We start from the raw sequence: 17,662 nt of genomic DNA, 5'->3' as shown, positions 1-17,662 counted from the left end.
GAACGAAGGAAAGAAAAATTACAAAATCGATGCAGGGGAAATACACATTGCATCGTCAATTCGATCGAAGTGTACCTCGCTTATAAATGGAATCGATCCTCGTCGCCTTGAATTCTGAATAAGAAATGTTTCTGTTGTTTTAATTTATTCAAACGATTATTTCAATCGCGGTCGCCTTCGAGGATTTCCCTTTCTAATCACGGCTGCTGCAAAAGGGTACCAATTAGAGGATTAGCATTAAAGTTTCTTCACCCCATTATTAAAAAAAGAAACGGGAATACCTATGATCATTTGCTTTATCGTTTCACGGAAACATTTCATTGTCAATGCGTGGTATTTAAGCGGAAAAAGTATGGGGAAAAGAAACATTCAAGTGAACTAACTAAAGACACTGAACTCATCAAAGAAAGGGATAAACCTATTACATATTACGTGGCAGTCTACTATGAAAACTCAATACCAAGAATTACATAACTTCTAGACAAAGTTTAGCAAAGAGTAGAAGCGAACATTGAACTAGTTTCAAAGCACATATACCTCCTAATTGCATAACTTAAAATTCAGCAAGATTTTTCATACACACATTTGCTTACATATTACAGTAACATATTATATATTCCTTTAATTATATACTTTCCATTGCAATGTTACAATACGTATTTTACCTGCTTTCTAGAATCTAAAAGTTGTCAACCCTAAAGTGGCCATACCTGACCGGTCTTTTCCATCCTTTTCATTCTTGAGGTTTTAATTGTATGGTGGTTACACTCAACGGGAAGCACACTATAAGTTTGAATTTTCCACACACAACTATGAAGACATAAGATTCAGATATATAAAGATTCAATGTACTATGCGTTTGACATATCTATAATGCACGCAGGTAGAATCTGGAAGTTGAGTGTTGTCGCCGGTGGAATCGGGATTCGTGTACAACTCGATAAGTTTCTGAAAATCTCCTGAACGGCCCCAAGCTGAGCTGGTGGGACGGCGTGTGGTGAGAATCGCGCCCTCCCCACCTCGACTTATCGATCTAGAGAATTTACAGGTATATACCTGCTGAGGCCCCTCCATTCTCATTCTTTTATCAACACGAACTGTATAAAGTACTCACTAACTGACCGATGAACAACGATATATCTGAATCCTACCTGGGGGGGACCCAGATTCGAAAAGACTAGGACGAAGAAAGTGGGACAAAGAGTAGAGAATTGTCCGACTACTAAACATGGCTAATTTCAACGGAATGTCTCCGTGGATCTCGAAAATCTCTATGCAATTTCTATTCGAACATTGAAACAAATTGAAGGCCACATGTAAAACACATGATAAGTCACATTTATCGTATACGTTGTCAAACATCAAAACCGTTTTTACATTTGATTTTCGGATTAAAAATGTGGTTTTATTATTCTCTCGGACATTCAAAATTAATAACATTAGTCATATATAGACTAATATTAATTAAGTTAAACTAACATAATAACTAAATTAATATTATTCTTTATAAAATATTGTAGACTTATCAGGTATTTTCAAAAGGTTTGTATCATCGAATTTAATTGTAAGATAAACAAAAATGGACTTATCATGTTTTTCCCGTGTGATCTTCAATTAGAAAGTTGCTATTTTTCTAATGGATTTATTATCTTCAATTTAAATGATTCCACGAGAGTAATTATACGACGATTAAAAGTTATTAAAAAATCGTTAAAAATACATATAAAAAAGATAGAAAAGAATGTTCATTGGTACGTTAGTTTCTTTGTTTCATTTAAGAATTGAACGCGAGCTTAGAAACTCTGTGGCTGACCGTAGCACACCTATAAATATCGATAAACGTGCAATTTACGAGAGCCTAAGGTCAATGTATGGACAGAATTGATACATTGATATGCGGTAATTTCTCGTTAAGATTGACTCGATTTCAAGGGCTGCTGCTCGTGAGCAGACGCGTTCGTCTTGGAAGCCGCGTTCACCGGGTACTGGTTTCCAATCCGGGTAGTGCTCAGCGTGATACTAATAGGCGTAGCGTTCGAAAGTTGCTGCCGAACCGGACATTGTCGGTAGCCTGGAATTGGGAATGTATGAATACATTGAACAGATATATGATCAGCAGTGTAATGTTAGTGAACTCGTTAACCCCTCGACGATCTGACTGGCTTGCATAGATTGCATATTTTATATCTATCGTCAAAGTTAATAACAAATAGCGCGAATTTATACATAAAGCAGGGTATTGAACAGTAAATTAAAAAACGTTGCGACAAAAACAAAAAGAGAAGGAAATGTATGCATATATGCATATCTTAGACTTCGACCAGGCGTAATTTTCCCGTCTAATGTTTACAATAAGGATGTTTATGCATTTATGAAAAGTTCAAAAGTGTCAAAATTTACGCAATATGTAAAAATATACAAAATATTCAAAGTGCTTGTTATAATGTTTAGCATCTTAAATTTCTTTCCTCTAAGTTCTACTTAGAATTCTCCGTTTTATCCAATTATACTCGTAAAAATATTAAATTGTATAAACATCCACAGTCCATTTATGTGTCTCAAAATTATTTTTCGAAAGGCAGGAGATGTGTTTTTCATCTGTAGCCTTCGTATATCAGTTCCTAATATTTATTTAAAGCGATAAAGCGATCATCGAGTAGCCTCGTTTAACACACAAGGAAATATGTCTACCGGCATGATGAGGGCCGGAACAATGACAGCAGATAGGATTGTTTCGAGGCCTGGGGCAAAACTCAACGCTGTGAGGCTCTCCGCATCGAACGCAACGTGGCAGGTGTCTACAGTTGGCAGCCATGTGCCAGAAACCCTGGCACCGATAACACTGAAGCACACCATCTCCCGTTTGGAAGTTGGATGTCTCAAGAAAGTTGCTGACTATTCCCGGTCCTGCCTGCAGCGGTCCACCGGCATTTCCGGTTCCTCCGCGCCACCAACGTTCTGGGATGGCACTGAATCGAGCCGCACCGAAAAAGTCCAGTCCTTGACGCAACAATAGCTCGTAATGCCCGGCGTCCAGTACCTGAGAAGAATATTTTAACCAGTTCAGATCTTATCTTGCTAATGACTAGGCGATACAACTTCCTGCCTGTCTCTCTTAGATATTTATGAAAGAAATTGTTGAGGTATTCCGTGTGATTTATTTATTGCAATAAACAAAATTATATATGTATATTTTATATGTGAAGTTATATAATATTGTCTATAAAAATCTATGTTTTCTCATTAAATATCTATTCGATGATCATTTCAATTATTGCAATAAATGGCATTAAAATATAATTAAAATTGCTTTAAAATATTTCTACTGAAAGTTATTTAATGATCATTTCACAGATCATCGTGGTATCGAACTGACGTTTAACGTTTAAATTAACCGAAAACGTGGCTGATTAAGATTACAGGGCTTTTAACGAAAATCTATGTATTTTCCCTTCCTTTTTCGTGTCATTCGCATTTCGCCAGCGGTAATTACCTCGACGCGTATATATTGTCGCCAACGTTCAACGCTTCCTGTCGTGATTCCCTGTTTCGTCAGCGCGGAGTTAATATCTTGCAGTGGAATGGCCCAAGGTACATCACGAAGAAGAACCGCCTGTCTATAACGAGAGTCCTTTGCTGAGAATCGAGCCACCTGATTGAAAAAAAAACATTATAATTAATTGTAAAGAATAGAAAAAACAAGAATGAAAGAGGAGAAAGGAATAAATACGTAAATAAAATATTCATGACATCGCCTAAGCGATCAGAGATTTTGGTGAAACAAGCTTACGTTGTGCAAGTTCGGTTATCTCATTTTCTTACATAAGAGAAAGCGAAGAAGAAAGCGGCCGATTACAAAGTGAAGTAACATTTATATGGTAATGTCATACGCAATTTACTGTTGAATTTGTACATTTGCATAGTTACTCTTCAGTACGGAGAGAAAAATATGATATGAAAATTTTATACCTGATAATTATTAAGGAAATTTGAAGAATTACAAGCTTACGTATTGTATATGTACATATTTCTTTATATTTTTAAATATAACACGTTCACTTCACGTTAAATTCGATAAAGGAGCACATAGTCTCACGATATATACACGATACCCGAATATTTTACTAAATTTTCATCAATTATGTAAGCAATATAGAAATAAAATATGAAGGTGCACAATGTATAGCAATTATTTATACATTACGTATATTTATGCAAATTTGCAAAGAAGAACGCTATAAACTGGTCATTTCTTTATATTTTTGTATACTATCTGTATTCTGTACATTTTTGCATCTCCAAATTTTCTATAAATGTATAAACGAATTCATAATCTATTTATAAGTAATAGAATAATAAATTCGAGCAGTAATGAACGTGTTAACTATACTTTTGCATTAACCATCGATCTACATCATTTAAATGTAACTGCAATTCAAGGTTGTTAACATAGAGTAGAGTATCGCTAACTAGGAACATGTTTACATCTACTGCATCTATTGTATCTACTTGTACGGGTCCTTCGAATATACGCGCCAAATCGCCACGCTGTAACAGTTTCTCTGCGTCAGCTTCGCGTGTGAACGCCGCAATCAGGCCACACGGTGTTTCAGACACATGCCAGGCTGCCAATGGATCGGACGCGCGGATCACATCTTCTAGATTGGAACGTAGCAGCTCGCCACCTGACATAACTTATTCGTCAACTTTAACAAGATCTAAACATCTACCGTCAAGGGGGACTAATATCGTAAAACTATTTCTTTGTTGCAGCATGCTTTGAGAAGCATTTCTCAAACACGAGGTAGAATTGACACGCTCTGACGTAACAGTATACCGATTGCATAATTTCAGTTATCGTATCGAAGAAAAAAGAAACATACAATACCTGCAAAAAGTATTTGCACGTATTCTTATTTACCAATAAGAATTTCATTTTTACAGTATTAAATTTTTCCAGTCATATGACAGTATAATCAAATGATATGAAATTTAATTATTTAGATATAATTAATTAGTATATGCGCAGGCAAAGTTGTAGACACCTTTTATAAATATATAACGAGTGTTGTGTTAAACATTTTGAAAATTCATTATATTGGTCAAGTTTGAAATAAATCTGAGAATGTATATAAAAATTACAAGATATTTAGTCTAGGCATTTATTTTACAGGGACTACAAAAGTATTTAAATGATCCGTTATATTAATAAATCTCAGTGCTCAATAGGATCATTTTTAACATGTATTATATACTTAAGATTGTTATTTGTGCTGTGTGCTAATTTTTTTGAGATATTTATTGCAAATATCTTGTAATTTTTAGGTACATTTTCAGATTAGTCTGAAATTTGACCAATATAATCATGATAGTCTCTTTGCAGTGCTAATAAAGTTTCAAAATGTATAACACATACAGTATGAACATAGAATGCTTAAATACTTTGGTAAGCCAAAGTAAATTCTGTAGTAAATATAATGATGTCTAAATACTTCTTGCAACTACTGTACAAATTTTAGGCACATTGTATATTATGAATGTACGCTGGCCACTTATGCAAGTGGAGGATACGCTAAATAAAGAAGTAGGCAATTTGCCACCTGGTATTCCTTGTACTTGACCTTGCGGTCCGACGGCACGCGAGATATACAGAGAGCACGTGAACTCTTCTTGACAGGAAGCACGTGCTCGATTGTCGCAAACGTTATCCGATGAGGTATTCGGTCCCGTGACCGTAGTCTGCATCATTGTCTCGTCTCTTCTATTCTCCTGGGGGCATTCCTCTTCCATTCTGTGCACTTTGTGCACTATCGAAAATATCCCTAAAAATAAAAGCAATATAAGTCTCTGTCTCTCAATAGTTAATACATAATTGGACTGCAAATGTTTATGCAATTTTATATTTTTGTTAGTTTAACTAAAGGAATAAAGCCTAAAAAAAATTTGTTCCAGTCATTAAATATTATAATGAGAAATTTATTTTGAATATTTCATATATTTTTACACTTCTAAATTTTCCATAAATGCATAAACATCCGCGGTCTACTAATAATAAATAGTGTTCGGCCATTCGCGGAGAGACGCGATCACGAGGAAGAGCGTCAACGAGAGTCGTAAATTTCCGTTACAATTACATAATCGACACCACGAAATGATCGATCCCCTATTTCGTTTAGGATCATAAAGGTGGTTGAACTGATTATAACACTGAAGTAACAGGCTACGATATACACTTTATTCCAACAATTTTGTAGACATAGACAGCTACGCTCGGTGCGTATAGATGTAAGTTATAAAAGACTAAGGCAACAAGGCACAATAAGTTAAACAAATAACAAATGATTTAAAGCTGAAAAACTAAACCAGTTAATTGATCTAAAGATGGAAAGTAAAGTTCGGTGATAATGCTGTCGCAGAGGAAAATTATTGCTGAGCATTGATCATGAAAATGACCATTGAACATGAGGAAACCTGACCTGCCCCTTTTCTACCTGTTGGAACAATAGCCATGAGGAACGCCTCGACTTAGATATATCTTACAACAGTGGAAGGCCCTAAGGGTAAATACAGATGATTAATTTTATGACGGTTTCTTGAGATTACTGCGGTGCGACTTATTATATTTGAACAGCTAGTAACCGCCTCGACCGAGAGATGGATTCTGGTTTACATAAAGGACGTTTCTGGTGGACGTAAAAATTTTAAAATTTTTGTAACGTTTTAAAATTTGTATCGCGTGTCTTGAAAAGATGGTAGCTCATATTAATCATTAGACTGCGGATTTTTATGCATTTGTGGGTAATTCGAAGGTACATAAATGTACAAAATGTACATAATACGCAAAAATGTAAAAAGTGAAATGTAAAAAATATTCAAAGCGAGGCATTATAACATTCAATGGGACAAAGAAATTCTCATGTAGGTTCCACTTCTTTAGTTATGTTGAGATATAAAATTGCATAAAAATTAGAAGTCTACCGATTATATATGCTAATTATTCAAATTTGATATCAATCTGGAAAAGTATATAGAAATCTCATTATATACAATGCCAATGAAATTTCAAAGTGTTCCGTACAACACGAATGATATATTCACGAAATATTTCTGCAAGTGTTCGAATGTTTTCATGAACCGTATATCGCAGTGTTTTGACGAATATAAATTTCTTTTCAAGGTATACGAACTTTTCGAGATACATATGTACGTACATGGTACGATAAATGAATACACGTGCATATACATATGTGTATAAATGCATACGCATAGAATTAGTACGAAACGCGTGCACGATAGCCACGTGTATAGAAACGACTTTACCGGCAGATTTGCGCGCAATTGCCAACTAATAGGAGCAACATGTTAATTGTTGGTAATGAAATCACTCGTACAAGCATTCGATGGAATGCAAGGTTATAATTACATATTTCGCAATACGCGCGCGCGCGTCTAAATATACGAATGCACAAAATTACAGGAAACGATTTAATATTGAGTAATGGTTGCGATTTGTTTGGTTATTCGCTACAACTCGAAATATTTATCGAATGCGAGATATCCGATTTTTAATGCAATTAAAAGCATACGATTTGACATTGAAGCTTTCACAATCGGTGGCAGTACGCGTGCCAATTTCCTTTCACTTGCTCGTTTAACCGATTACCGTTTTTTAGCCACTTTGCACCGTGCCAAAGATTACGACGACGTTGAATCACCTTAGACGTTTATCCTGCAGCTCGTATTTTTGGAAAAGGAAGTCCGGGCCAAAGAAGACATGGCCCAATGCTGGCGCCATTAATTAGCCTCTTTCACGATCACAACAATATCGACTCTCTTTTTTCTGAACTATATATGTATGTTTACTACCGCTTTTTCATCGACGTTTAATCTTTTCGATCATTCTTCTTCAAAAAGTTAAACCTCTAAAATTCATCGTGTTTTCTTCTCTATTAATGTATATTATCATATACTTCATATACATCCTTATAAAAAAGAAATATCGATTTGTAACATTGATTCAATTCTAATGCGAATATAGCGTAAGGTAGGATTATTTGAGTGGTAGAATATTTGGGTTAAGTTAAGCAATTTGCCCTTTAATTTGCAAAATTCCGTTGCAAACAAATTTTTAAGCGAATTACGTTTGAGAACAGACTACTTAATTTGTTATAAATGGCGTGATAAACGGTGAAATATATTGTACAAATTGACAGTTTGATAGCCATAACTTTCCACGAGGATATTTCCATTACACATTAAAAGGTAACAAGTTCGTATAGTTAATATTAGTATCTCAATTATAATTATTATAATTCAATAGAATGTGTATACTTAATTTCTGTTATTTTAATTATCTCGTTGTCATATTCGAACAATACTAGAATCCTTTTTATGTATGTATATATTATACAAAACATTTTGAAATCTCATTAGCATATCTCATTAGTGATTATATTGGCGGAATTTCGTCGCAAAAATCACCAAAGTATTTAAATAGACAATTATTCGCTATATTAATTACCTGCTATATATAGTAGAACCATCACTTTAGCACTAATTGCATATTTAATACTACTATTCATAATGTATACTAATTTTTCACTAAGTTTATATTTGTAATAAATGTCTTACAAAGACTTTCATATACATTTTCAGATTGGTTTCAAATTATACTATTATAATCACGATAATCGTATCTCATTGCAATACTAACGAAATTTCAAAAAATTCCGTATAATCTATATAATATATTCATAAAAAAAATTCCATGACAAGTATTCGAATACTTTCGTGAGTCTTCTTGTTCTTTCAAATAAGATGCATAAATATCCGCAATCTACCTATAATATACAATAAGTTTAATTATTCTATACAAGATACAGTGTCGAATTTTAAAATACTGAAATTCAAATAACCCAAACCGAATCAAATAACCCAAACTTTACCCTATACATACGATCGTAGTATGAGCAAATTGGCTCAGAAAATCTTTGCAATTCTTGAGTCGAACATCTTAACTGATAACGCGCCTGGCACAAAAAATAAGCTCGATTGCTGTGTAACGGTTTAGGAGTTGATCCGTGGAGAATATCGCGAAATCACTGTAAGCAACAAGTATAAAAAGGAAAAAAAAGGAATTAGCGCGATCTCGCTATCTGGTCCGCGCTAGACACTTACTTTTACCATCGTTTCTAAGTGGGGGTTGTCGCTGGTGGTTGGATGTCGGAGAATCGCGGCAGCATATGCGCACGGAGACGACGTGACAGCAATTATTACGGCTGTGTGCGTGTTCGTGATTATCGAAGGCCTCTAGGAAAATGGCCGAAACACACAATCCACCGGTCTTTTCCCCGAAAACTCTTTACCAATCGAGCGTGTTGGCAATCGCGAATAAATTTCTAAGGCTGAGGAAGTATCTTCCTGATCTACCGAACGATGTCCTGTTTGATGTTTATTATCAGGTAAACGTCAAAACATTTTCTCCATTTAAACGCCTCACAAACCACTGATAAAACGTCCACTTTTTTTTTCACCAACTTAACCATAAACGTTTTTATTTATCTAACGTTATTTTGTTATTCTATTCAAAAAAACACAATACATTCTGTTTATGATTTTAGTTTTTGATTTAGATATCTAAAACGATGTTGCGTGTTCGATTGAGCGATCATAACACTGTTTATTATGACAGCTATATGTACATGATAAAAATGTATTTTGTCATTGGGTATGACGATAAGGTTTTGTAGAATTAGCTGGGATTTGTGGGAAATGACGGCAAATCAGTTACGATGGTTTAACAGAAAGGGGTTACAGGAATTGTACTTGTCATATGTTTAACCTCTACGGCTAATGCATAGCTTTTATATTTTGCATATATTTACAATGCAACGTAATGATTCCTGGAACAGTAGAACGATTCGTTAAATATGAGATATTCTTTGATTGTATGTGCTTCTTCGCTACAGCAAATCAATTTTTTTGCAATCAATTTTTTGCGTTTATTTCGCGTTGGATATCGAATCGCATATGAATCATGCGAAATTGCATTTCTGACAAGTATGTAAAAGTAAATATATTTCATTTGTCCATTTCGTTGTAGAATTTTATTAATAATGCAATAGAAATTTTATTCCTATATATTAATTTTTATTAGATATTCATAGTGCGAATCGTCACTATTTCATCGCAAAATAGATCTGTTATAAATTTTCTAAAATTCATTCATCATCCTTTTTAAGTTAGGAATGAATGCAATTATATGAAAAAATAATCAATGCGACTTTTTTGCTTTACAGTTGTACAAAGAAAAAAGATTATGTTTACTGGGGTGTGACTTCAACAATCTGGAAATCTTCTCCAAGATGTTAACAGTCACTAGCCGTCGTGTACATTTACTACAGAGCTTTCAGGTAATTTTTCATTCTTATTGAGAAAATGGATTAAAAGTTGTGTGTACATTTACTTTTCTTTTCCATTAATTTTTCAGAGCCTTATAGATCATAAAATACGAGTTGAAGAAGAGTTGAGCATGAGTTACACAGTATGCTATCTCCATGTTAGTGAAAATCCAGCTGCAGATGAGAAATTAATAAACCTAGGCTTAAGAATTGGTGGATTTTTCAGTGATGGTGGTTGGTATGCTAAAAGTGAACAGGTGTTGCTAGCATGCAAACAATTATGTCTTGCGAATAATTCAACGCCTCAGAATTGGTGTAGAACATTAGAATGTTGCAGAAAGTAAGATATGTTTGGTAACTAAACATTTAATTTATGTTTACATAGATCTATATAAATTTGTAATAAGCGTTTAAAAATTTAGGTTGTTACACGTACAAGCAGCGTATTGCGAATTTTTACAAGCTGCAAAAACACATCAGCTTGCTATAGAGTTAATAGAACGATTAAAAGAGGCCGGGTACAATGATTACAATTATGCAGCTATATATACTGAGTTTAGTATACTTTTTTATATGAAAAGCGAGTATGATGAGGCCTACAGGTACATATTGCATTTTTCTTTTATAAACTTCGTCGTGTTTATCACTAATTATACAATTGATGATGATTTAGATGGAGTATAGAAGCACTTGAAGAGTTGAAACCAGGGTTGTCTGCGCGTGTTACTGTTGATGTGTTAAGGCAGGCGGCAAAATCGTGTGTATTAAAACGCGAGTTTCAGAGAGCTGGCCTTTTAATCAGGCAGGCTGTATATCTTGCCAAAGAAGTATTTGGTATTGATCATCCAGTGTACAGTAACGTCCTTATAGATTATGGATTTTACTGGTTAAACTTTGATAACATAATCAACAGTGTAAACCTTTATAGGGTTCGTACGTTCGTAATGTGAATCTATACGATTCTATATACGATATAATTTTCATCGCGATTTTCTAACATTTTATTTGTTGTAGGACGCTTTAGCTATTAGAACAGAAATATTTGGTAAAATGAATTTACACGTTGCGTTAGCGCACGAGGATTTAGCTTATGCTCTTTACGTATTTGAGTATAGGTCTGGCGAATTTCCAGAAGCAAGGTAAATGATTCCGTTACTTATCACTCTTAACAATTTTAAAATAGTCATACAATTTTATTTCACTTTAAATGAACAGTGTTCACATTGAGAAAGCAATAGACATAATGTTAAACCTTTTACATGGGGATCATTTGTTGTTAGCAAGCGCAAAAAGAATAAATGCATTAATTCTCGAAGAAATAGCGTTAGATAATACATCGTCGCCATTGTCGAAACAAAATCTACTATTCAAGGCTGAATGCCTTCATTTATCCGCTTTACAATCGGCAAAAGAGGCATTCGGCGAAAGAAACGTACAAACAGCAAAACATTATGGAAATTTGGGACGTGTGTATCAAAGCATGAGGAAATGTAAGGTACATATTCCACGTAAATGTACTTAATTAAACGTTTATGACATTACTACCATATTTTCGTCGTTAATTTTAGGAAGCCGAAGCAATGCATCTTAAAGCTATACGTATTAAAGAAGAATTATTAGGACCAGATGATCACGAAGTTGGATTGAGTATAGGACACTTAGCTTCGTTATATAATTACCACATGAACCGATACAAAGACGCTGAGAAGCTTTATTATAGGAGTATCGAAATTAGTATGTGCACTGCATTATATAATTTTTTCATACTTAGTCATTCGTTCTAATTAACTTTTATCATATCAGGTTTAAAATTGTTCGGTAAAAGCTATAGTGGCCTAGAATATGATTATCATGGACTTTTAAACGTTTACACAAAACTGAACGAATACCCCAAGGTTCTAAAATATGCAACAATATTAAATAATTGGAAAATGTTAAGAGATAAACACTTGGAATCGGAAGAACCAACGATTGATCCTAAAAGACGGCCACAACCAATAAAAGAAATAATCGAAACATTCTTTTCTATGTAATATAGCTGTATATTAATGTTTTAATAATCACTGTCTCGCCGATTGACGTATAATTGATTCCAACTTTGTTGGAGTAACTCGGGCCAAAGTATGAATGAAATCACGAGTTACGTTATATGACCCAGGATACCGTAAATCATATATTTGGGGCAGTATCGTTAAGATTCTTCAAAAATAGTCACATGAACTTCGTGTTTCTTCTTTGTACCTCACCATTTTGTACGTATTAACTACATTTACGACTAGTTTTAGCAAAAAAAAATCGAAAATGTTTAGAGCTGAATGTTTTTGCGTCGAGATCAATTGTCAGCAGCATTTAGAACATGTTTATCATTATAAGATTTACACACATTTCAGATGACTTACAAGATATTAAACAAAAATTCTCAAATACTACTTGGTTTATCGGATAACTATAACTACAATTATTTTTATAAAATCTAATTGTATTTTTTATTCACAAATTTTGTGAAATCGAATATGTGATATGTGATGTACTGTTACTTTTTATTGATATTTTGTTCCTATACAAACATTGTAATAAATGACGAATCTAGATAAATTTTTTGGATTTCAGAATAATAAATTAAAAAAAAATAATATAACAGGAATATATGTACAGATTTGTGCTTTTAAAATAAACGTAAAAACGAATTTCTCTTTTCTTCCTGAACACTTCACCGTCCGCATAAATTTGCTAGTCATTTTAACCAATAACCGGAAATTTTTAATAAAAAATTTCAAATTTTTAAACTTTACGTAAGTAGTCGATTTGCGCTTCACCAGCGTGATGTCACCGGACACTAACATTTAGTCTGCATTTGACATATTAGGATGTGAAAGTATTAATACAGAAAAACAAATCTAGTAACCCGACGAATGGCAATGAATTAAATGTATAACATAATTCTATGTGAAGACTTATTTTAATAATGTCAATAACAAGATAGATAAATATTCACAAATTTTTGAATAACTCACATACATTCAAAAGCTTTAATCTTTTAAATTACAATAAACATTAAGTAGTACATAATTTGTATTTACACGATATTTATTTTATCACTCCAGTTGTCAGGTAATAGGAATCATATCTAGCCCCGGTGAACTAATATCATCTCTATATCTTCCTGAAAGTTGTTAAAACAGAATGTCTTAAAAAAATCAATGATATTATAAAGTACAACCCTTGATATTCTAAAATTCACAGGCATATTAAATTACCAAATTGATATTGCACATCTTGTTGGACTGATTTTCTTTAGAATATTTAGTCAGGTGTATGTGGTGGTTCTTGGCTAAAATATGGTGCTGTATCTTGTACCAATAATGTATGGCAAACATCACAGACTCTGGATGGTCTTTGTTTCGGTCCACTTTTCACAACATGTGAAAGGCAAGACTGACAAAATATATGGCCACAATGGCGGCAATGCACCTATAACAAGAGATTTTTATTAGCATACACAGGCTTTAGATATGAGTTTAGACATTTACAAATATTACCTTCTTCTTTGTAACCGTGAATGTAGTATGACAACTAGGACATTCTTCTATGTCCTCTTCATGTTGCCATCGTACTTCGCTACCAGCTTGCCTAATTCTTTCTAGTTGTACCTATAATCCATGACGATGTAAATATCTTTTATCCGTTAAGATTGTTCATTTTTACTCTTTATTGTACCTGTAAAGATTGTGACAACCTAACAAAGTCTTTCTGCACTGCTTCACTAGTATCTAGCTCTTGTTGAAGACTGGTAACTCTTTGTCGTAATTCAGCCACTTTTAACTCGGCTTGTTTATTTTCTTTTAAAACAGCATCTAATTGTTTTTCTAATCGTTCCAGCTTCTCTTCCCTCTCGGCAAGGGATCGATGATCTCGTACATATTTATCTAGCTGCGTTCTATAGAATATCATTATTGAAATTACGAAGAACTTATAATTATAAAAAATTAGGATATTAAAAAATTAAGTAGTATTACCTTAAACCACTAATTTCATTTTTTAATACCAATATTTCTTGTTCCTTTACTCTACTTTCCTGTTCCATTTGTTCATGAAGCAAGGTCACTTCGTATCGCAGTGTCTCTTCTTTCTCTTGCGCGACTTCTTGAGCAACTTTAGCTGTGATCAAATCTTCTCGCATTTTTAAAAGGCTAACGTGCAATTCCTCGACATTGTTCGGCATATTAATACTCTCACTCTGTAGTTGCTGGGAATGCTTGCTATGTTTACCGACCAAGTTTTCATTTTCCTTTTGCAGTCTGCAAAGATTCGACTAGATTTTCAATAAAATTTTGTCAGGAATGTCACGATAAAAGACATTACTTTATCTACGTTGGAAATCGAGAAGAACAATGAGATAAAAGTAACAATATTATTAAAAATGTTCTTACGCGATAAGGTGTCTTTGTACTTCTTCTCGGCCACGTGTTAATTTCACAAGTTCGTCTTTTACGCTTCTCTGAACTTGTTCAAAAGTTTTTTTCGCTTCGGTTAAAGTCTGTTGCAACGTTTGCGAGGTAACAGTAAGTTCTGCCACTTTGATTTTATGCTCCTCTTTCTTTTCGTTCCATTTTTCCTCCATTTCCTTTCTAAATTCTACTTCCTTAGCTAAATCTTCTTTCTGTACTTGTAACATTCGCTCAGAATCTAATTGCTGCTTCTCGAATTCTTTAGCAGCTGCCTGCATCTTAACTAATTGTGCTTCGTAATTTGCACACATATCACATATTGACTCAGAGGAACCAGGTTCCTGCTGTTTCTTCTGCAACTGTATCTCTTTACACTTCTGGAGTTCGTCATCCGTCGCTCTTAATTTTTCCTTTAAGGCTTTAATCTCTTCCTCGAGCGGCACTACCAGCGAGCGTAAAACTTCCGCATCTTCCTGCGCCTATAAAGCAACAATTTCTAATATTTGCATTATGTGAAGTTGAGTAAAAAGTAAAAGAAAAAACAAGTGATAAAATAAACATCTTATAATGATATCATTCAAATGATTTATGAACACTTCCCGGAATGCAGTGCCATAAAAACTCATTGCAGAAAAGTTCAAAAATCATACATTTTTATGCTTACGTACATATCTTTTTACCTTCCTCATGCTTTCCTCAAGATTATCAGGACCTAAAGATAGAGCATCTGCACCTAGTTGAGAAACTACTTTTCGAGCTATTGTTTTCGTTACTGTGGAGAGTGATATCTGTGGACCATCTATAGGTGGATCTCGTGGTAATTGTGACTTTATCAATGCATTCTCCTCTTGTAATTTGGAGAGAGTAATTTTTAATTTAGCCAATTCTGTATCTAGCTGCTTGCGTGAACAAGAAGATTCCTCCATTGTTTCATGTATAACCCTCTGTAAAGATGCTATTTCTTCTTGTGCCTTTCTCTTCTCAATAAGTATATCATTTTGAACTTTCAAGTCTGTTACAACCAATTGGCTCTTTGCTTCGTCCAATTCATTTTTCAACTTAGCATTCTCCTTTTGCAAACATGTGTTATCTTGCAATCGTCTTTTCAATTCCTCTGCAAATGAAATACTTACACTATTTAACGTACAATTTATTGTTGTTGTCATCATTAAGCTTATTAACATCAACTAGATTTACCTTCTTTTTGAAGAAACAGTTCTTTCATCTTGGCTCTTTGAACATTAAATTCTTCCCGCATTTTCACGGTCTCTGACTCCAATCGATTTACCTTTTCTTGCAAATCCTCTAGATTACAACAAACATTTTATTGATAAAATTTTTATACAAAAAACAAAATTATAGTAATAAATATGAACAAGAATACTAATTTTGTACTACACATATACATTTATAATAAATGTCTTGTAAATATTATATACATTTTCAAATTAGTTTCAAATGTTACCAATATAATCATGATATGTGCCTCATTATACTGCTAATAATATTTCAAAATGTTTTATATAACGCATACAATATACACATAAAAGATTTTTGTGGTGTATTGAAATAAATGTTGAAATACTTTGATATGTCACTAATAGATATCATTAAATGCGAATCACAGGGAAGTATTTTTATGAATGCACTGTCAAGTCTATATATACTAAAGCAGTAAATATGTTGTAAATTTTATACACGTTTTCAAATTAGTTTCAAAGATTATCAATATAATCATGACAGTTTTGTTCCGTTATAGTGCTAATGATGTTTCAAAATATTTTACATAATACATACAATATATGCATAAATGTTTTTTATGTTAAATGTTCAAACACTTTGATGAGCCACTGTAAATATCATTAAATATGAATCAAAGCAAGATATTTTTGTGAAAGTACTGTTGTATCGAACGTACCACTTTCGTTCATGTTGATCGCATTATCCTGTGTATGGTTTTCCATCGTTCGGTGATTTCGCTTGACAAAACCGAATTTTGTTGGGGTGGGTCACTGTCGTTCGTACAAGATTGAAAAGTGTATCGTTAAATGCTCCTCGACCGAATCTTTCGGTGACATTATGACACACGTGCCGACACCAGCTTTTAGGTTTCACCGACATTCATTCTATCGAGATGGCCAGAATCGAAATGACGCATCAACCACGCAAAACCAATGTTTTGTAGAATGAAACAGAAAAATCAACCTCAACGATTTAGCGGTCTACTAAGCGGTGTATTATCAGCACTTCCTCATCAATCCGTATCGATATTTTAAACGGTATGGACTCGATAATCGAACGTACAGAATCGATTATCTAAAAATCTCGTTCAACTCTGCCTATTTTAAAAGTGAACGGCGTCACCTTAATGAACAATACCAAAGTGTAATTACCGTAAATCAATAATATTTTCGATTAGTAGACGTACTAAAATTCAATCCAATAATGCATTCAATAAATACAAATATTTTTTACTTTTATATATGTTAATTTTTAAAAGTATTTATGTCGTTACATTGTTCTTTTTTCTGTAAATTATGTATATGTCATTCTTAAATATATTTGTGGAAGATGAAATATAAAACGCTTTTCATTTATAATTTTTTGAAATCAATTTCTTGCATTTTTTTACATGTTGCTCTTAAGATTTTATTATATATATAGTAAGGTTAATAAAATCCAATATGTATACACAATTTTGTAAGATTAAACATAGATTCTGTTAAAAATTACATTTTAAATTACAATAAGTCTGCCTACATAATGTCGGAGATAAGAATTTTCTTCAGTATAAGAATTTGTATATTTTTTATA

The 17,662-nt window shown here is 33.4% G+C and overlaps 3 protein-coding genes across 19 annotated transcripts; 1 reads left to right on the top strand and 2 right to left on the bottom strand.

Annotated features, from left to right (window-relative positions):
- Window positions 1-73: 73 nt before the first annotated feature.
- On the bottom strand, window positions 74-9,309 carry LOC100648760. Of its 14 annotated transcripts, XM_048409888.1 has the most exons (8): window positions 8,946-9,171; window positions 8,522-8,840; window positions 7,716-7,982; window positions 5,601-5,822; window positions 4,510-4,685; window positions 3,494-3,652; window positions 2,692-3,040; window positions 1,627-2,071 (listed from the first exon to the last, which is right to left on the bottom strand). In XM_048409888.1, exons 4-8 carry the CDS (start codon window positions 5,788-5,790, stop codon window positions 1,911-1,913), a joined length of 1,035 nt encoding a protein of 344 aa, XP_048265845.1. In that variant the 5' UTR covers window positions 5,791-5,822; window positions 7,716-7,982; window positions 8,522-8,840; window positions 8,946-9,171; the 3' UTR covers window positions 1,627-1,910. The 14 variants fall into 14 exon arrangements, with proteins under 14 accessions (XP_048265848.1, XP_048265849.1, XP_048265845.1 ...); XM_048409886.1 differs by having other exon boundaries at window positions 7,664-8,840; XM_048409885.1 differs by having other exon boundaries at window positions 7,716-8,840; window positions 8,957-9,171.
- Window positions 9,310-9,317: 8 nt separating this feature from the next.
- On the top strand, window positions 9,318-13,087 carry LOC100648409 (amyloid protein-binding protein 2). 2 transcript variants are annotated; one of them, XR_007225647.1, is made up of 10 exons: window positions 9,318-9,461; window positions 10,299-10,412; window positions 10,490-10,740; window positions 10,823-11,002; window positions 11,074-11,329; window positions 11,415-11,539; window positions 11,616-11,895; window positions 11,969-12,134; window positions 12,204-12,652; window positions 12,791-13,087. XR_007225647.1 is itself a non-coding variant. In XM_012313946.3 (9 exons), the coding sequence occupies exons 1-9, from the start codon at window positions 9,318-9,320 to the stop codon at window positions 12,431-12,433; spliced, it is 1,746 nt and encodes a 581-aa protein (XP_012169336.1). In that variant the 3' UTR covers window positions 12,434-12,678. The 2 variants fall into 2 exon arrangements, 1 of the variants encoding a protein (XP_012169336.1); XM_012313946.3 differs by lacking the exon at window positions 12,791-13,087 and having other exon boundaries at window positions 12,204-12,678.
- A 253-nt stretch (window positions 13,088-13,340) lies between these two features.
- LOC100648873 (rab GTPase-binding effector protein 1) lies at window positions 13,341-17,136 on the bottom strand. 3 transcript variants are annotated; one of them, XM_003399061.4, is made up of 9 exons: window positions 16,767-17,136; window positions 16,046-16,153; window positions 15,529-15,962; window positions 14,831-15,327; window positions 14,417-14,698; window positions 14,118-14,337; window positions 13,940-14,050; window positions 13,658-13,871; window positions 13,341-13,563 (listed from the first exon to the last, which is right to left on the bottom strand). In XM_003399061.4, exons 1-8 carry the CDS (start codon window positions 16,810-16,812, stop codon window positions 13,704-13,706), a joined length of 1,866 nt encoding a protein of 621 aa, XP_003399109.1. In that variant the 5' UTR covers window positions 16,813-17,136; the 3' UTR covers window positions 13,341-13,563; window positions 13,658-13,703. The 3 variants fall into 3 exon arrangements, with proteins under 3 accessions (XP_003399109.1, XP_012169344.1, XP_048265838.1); XM_012313954.3 differs by having other exon boundaries at window positions 15,517-15,962; window positions 16,767-17,135; XM_048409881.1 differs by lacking the exon at window positions 16,767-17,136 and having other exon boundaries at window positions 15,517-15,982.
- Window positions 17,137-17,662: the final 526 nt, after the last annotated feature.

This window comes from Bombus terrestris, chromosome 11 (genome assembly GCF_910591885.1).
Source record: "Bombus terrestris chromosome 11, iyBomTerr1.2, whole genome shotgun sequence".
In the NCBI taxonomy this organism is placed as follows: Eukaryota; Metazoa; Arthropoda; class Insecta; order Hymenoptera; family Apidae; genus Bombus; species Bombus terrestris.
The sequence above is the reverse complement of the archived record's forward strand: the minus strand, read 5'-3'. Positions and strand labels throughout refer to the sequence as shown.

Bases quoted from the DNA above. Each gene is read 5' to 3' on its own strand.
- LOC100648760 (XM_048409883.1), bottom strand. From the start codon at position 7,245: ATGTATATGCACGTGTATTCATTTATCGTACCAT. The intron at 5,823-7,211 runs GTACGTACATAT...TTTTATTTTTAG, and splicing joins GTATTCATTTATCGTACCAT to GGATATTTTCGATAGTGCAC. The intron at 3,041-3,493 runs GTAATTACCGCT...TATTCTTCTCAG, and splicing joins GACAATATATACGCGTCGAG to GTACTGGACGCCGGGCATTA.
- LOC100648409 (XM_012313946.3), top strand. From the start codon at position 9,318: ATGGCCGAAACACACAATCCACCGGTCTTTTCCCCGAAAACTCTTTAC. The intron at 11,330-11,414 runs GTTCGTACGTTC...TATTTGTTGTAG, and splicing joins ACAGTGTAAACCTTTATAGG to GACGCTTTAGCTATTAGAAC. The intron at 11,896-11,968 runs GTACATATTCCA...CGTTAATTTTAG, and splicing joins AAAGCATGAGGAAATGTAAG to GAAGCCGAAGCAATGCATCT.
- LOC100648873 (XM_012313954.3), bottom strand. From the start codon at position 16,812: ATGGAAAACCATACACAGGATAATGCGATCAACATGAACGAAAGTG. The intron at 14,338-14,416 runs GTAATACTACTT...GATATTCTATAG, and splicing joins AATGAAATTAGTGGTTTAAG to AACGCAGCTAGATAAATATG. The intron at 13,872-13,939 runs GTAATATTTGTA...CTCTTGTTATAG, and splicing joins TCACGGTTACAAAGAAGAAG to GTGCATTGCCGCCATTGTGG.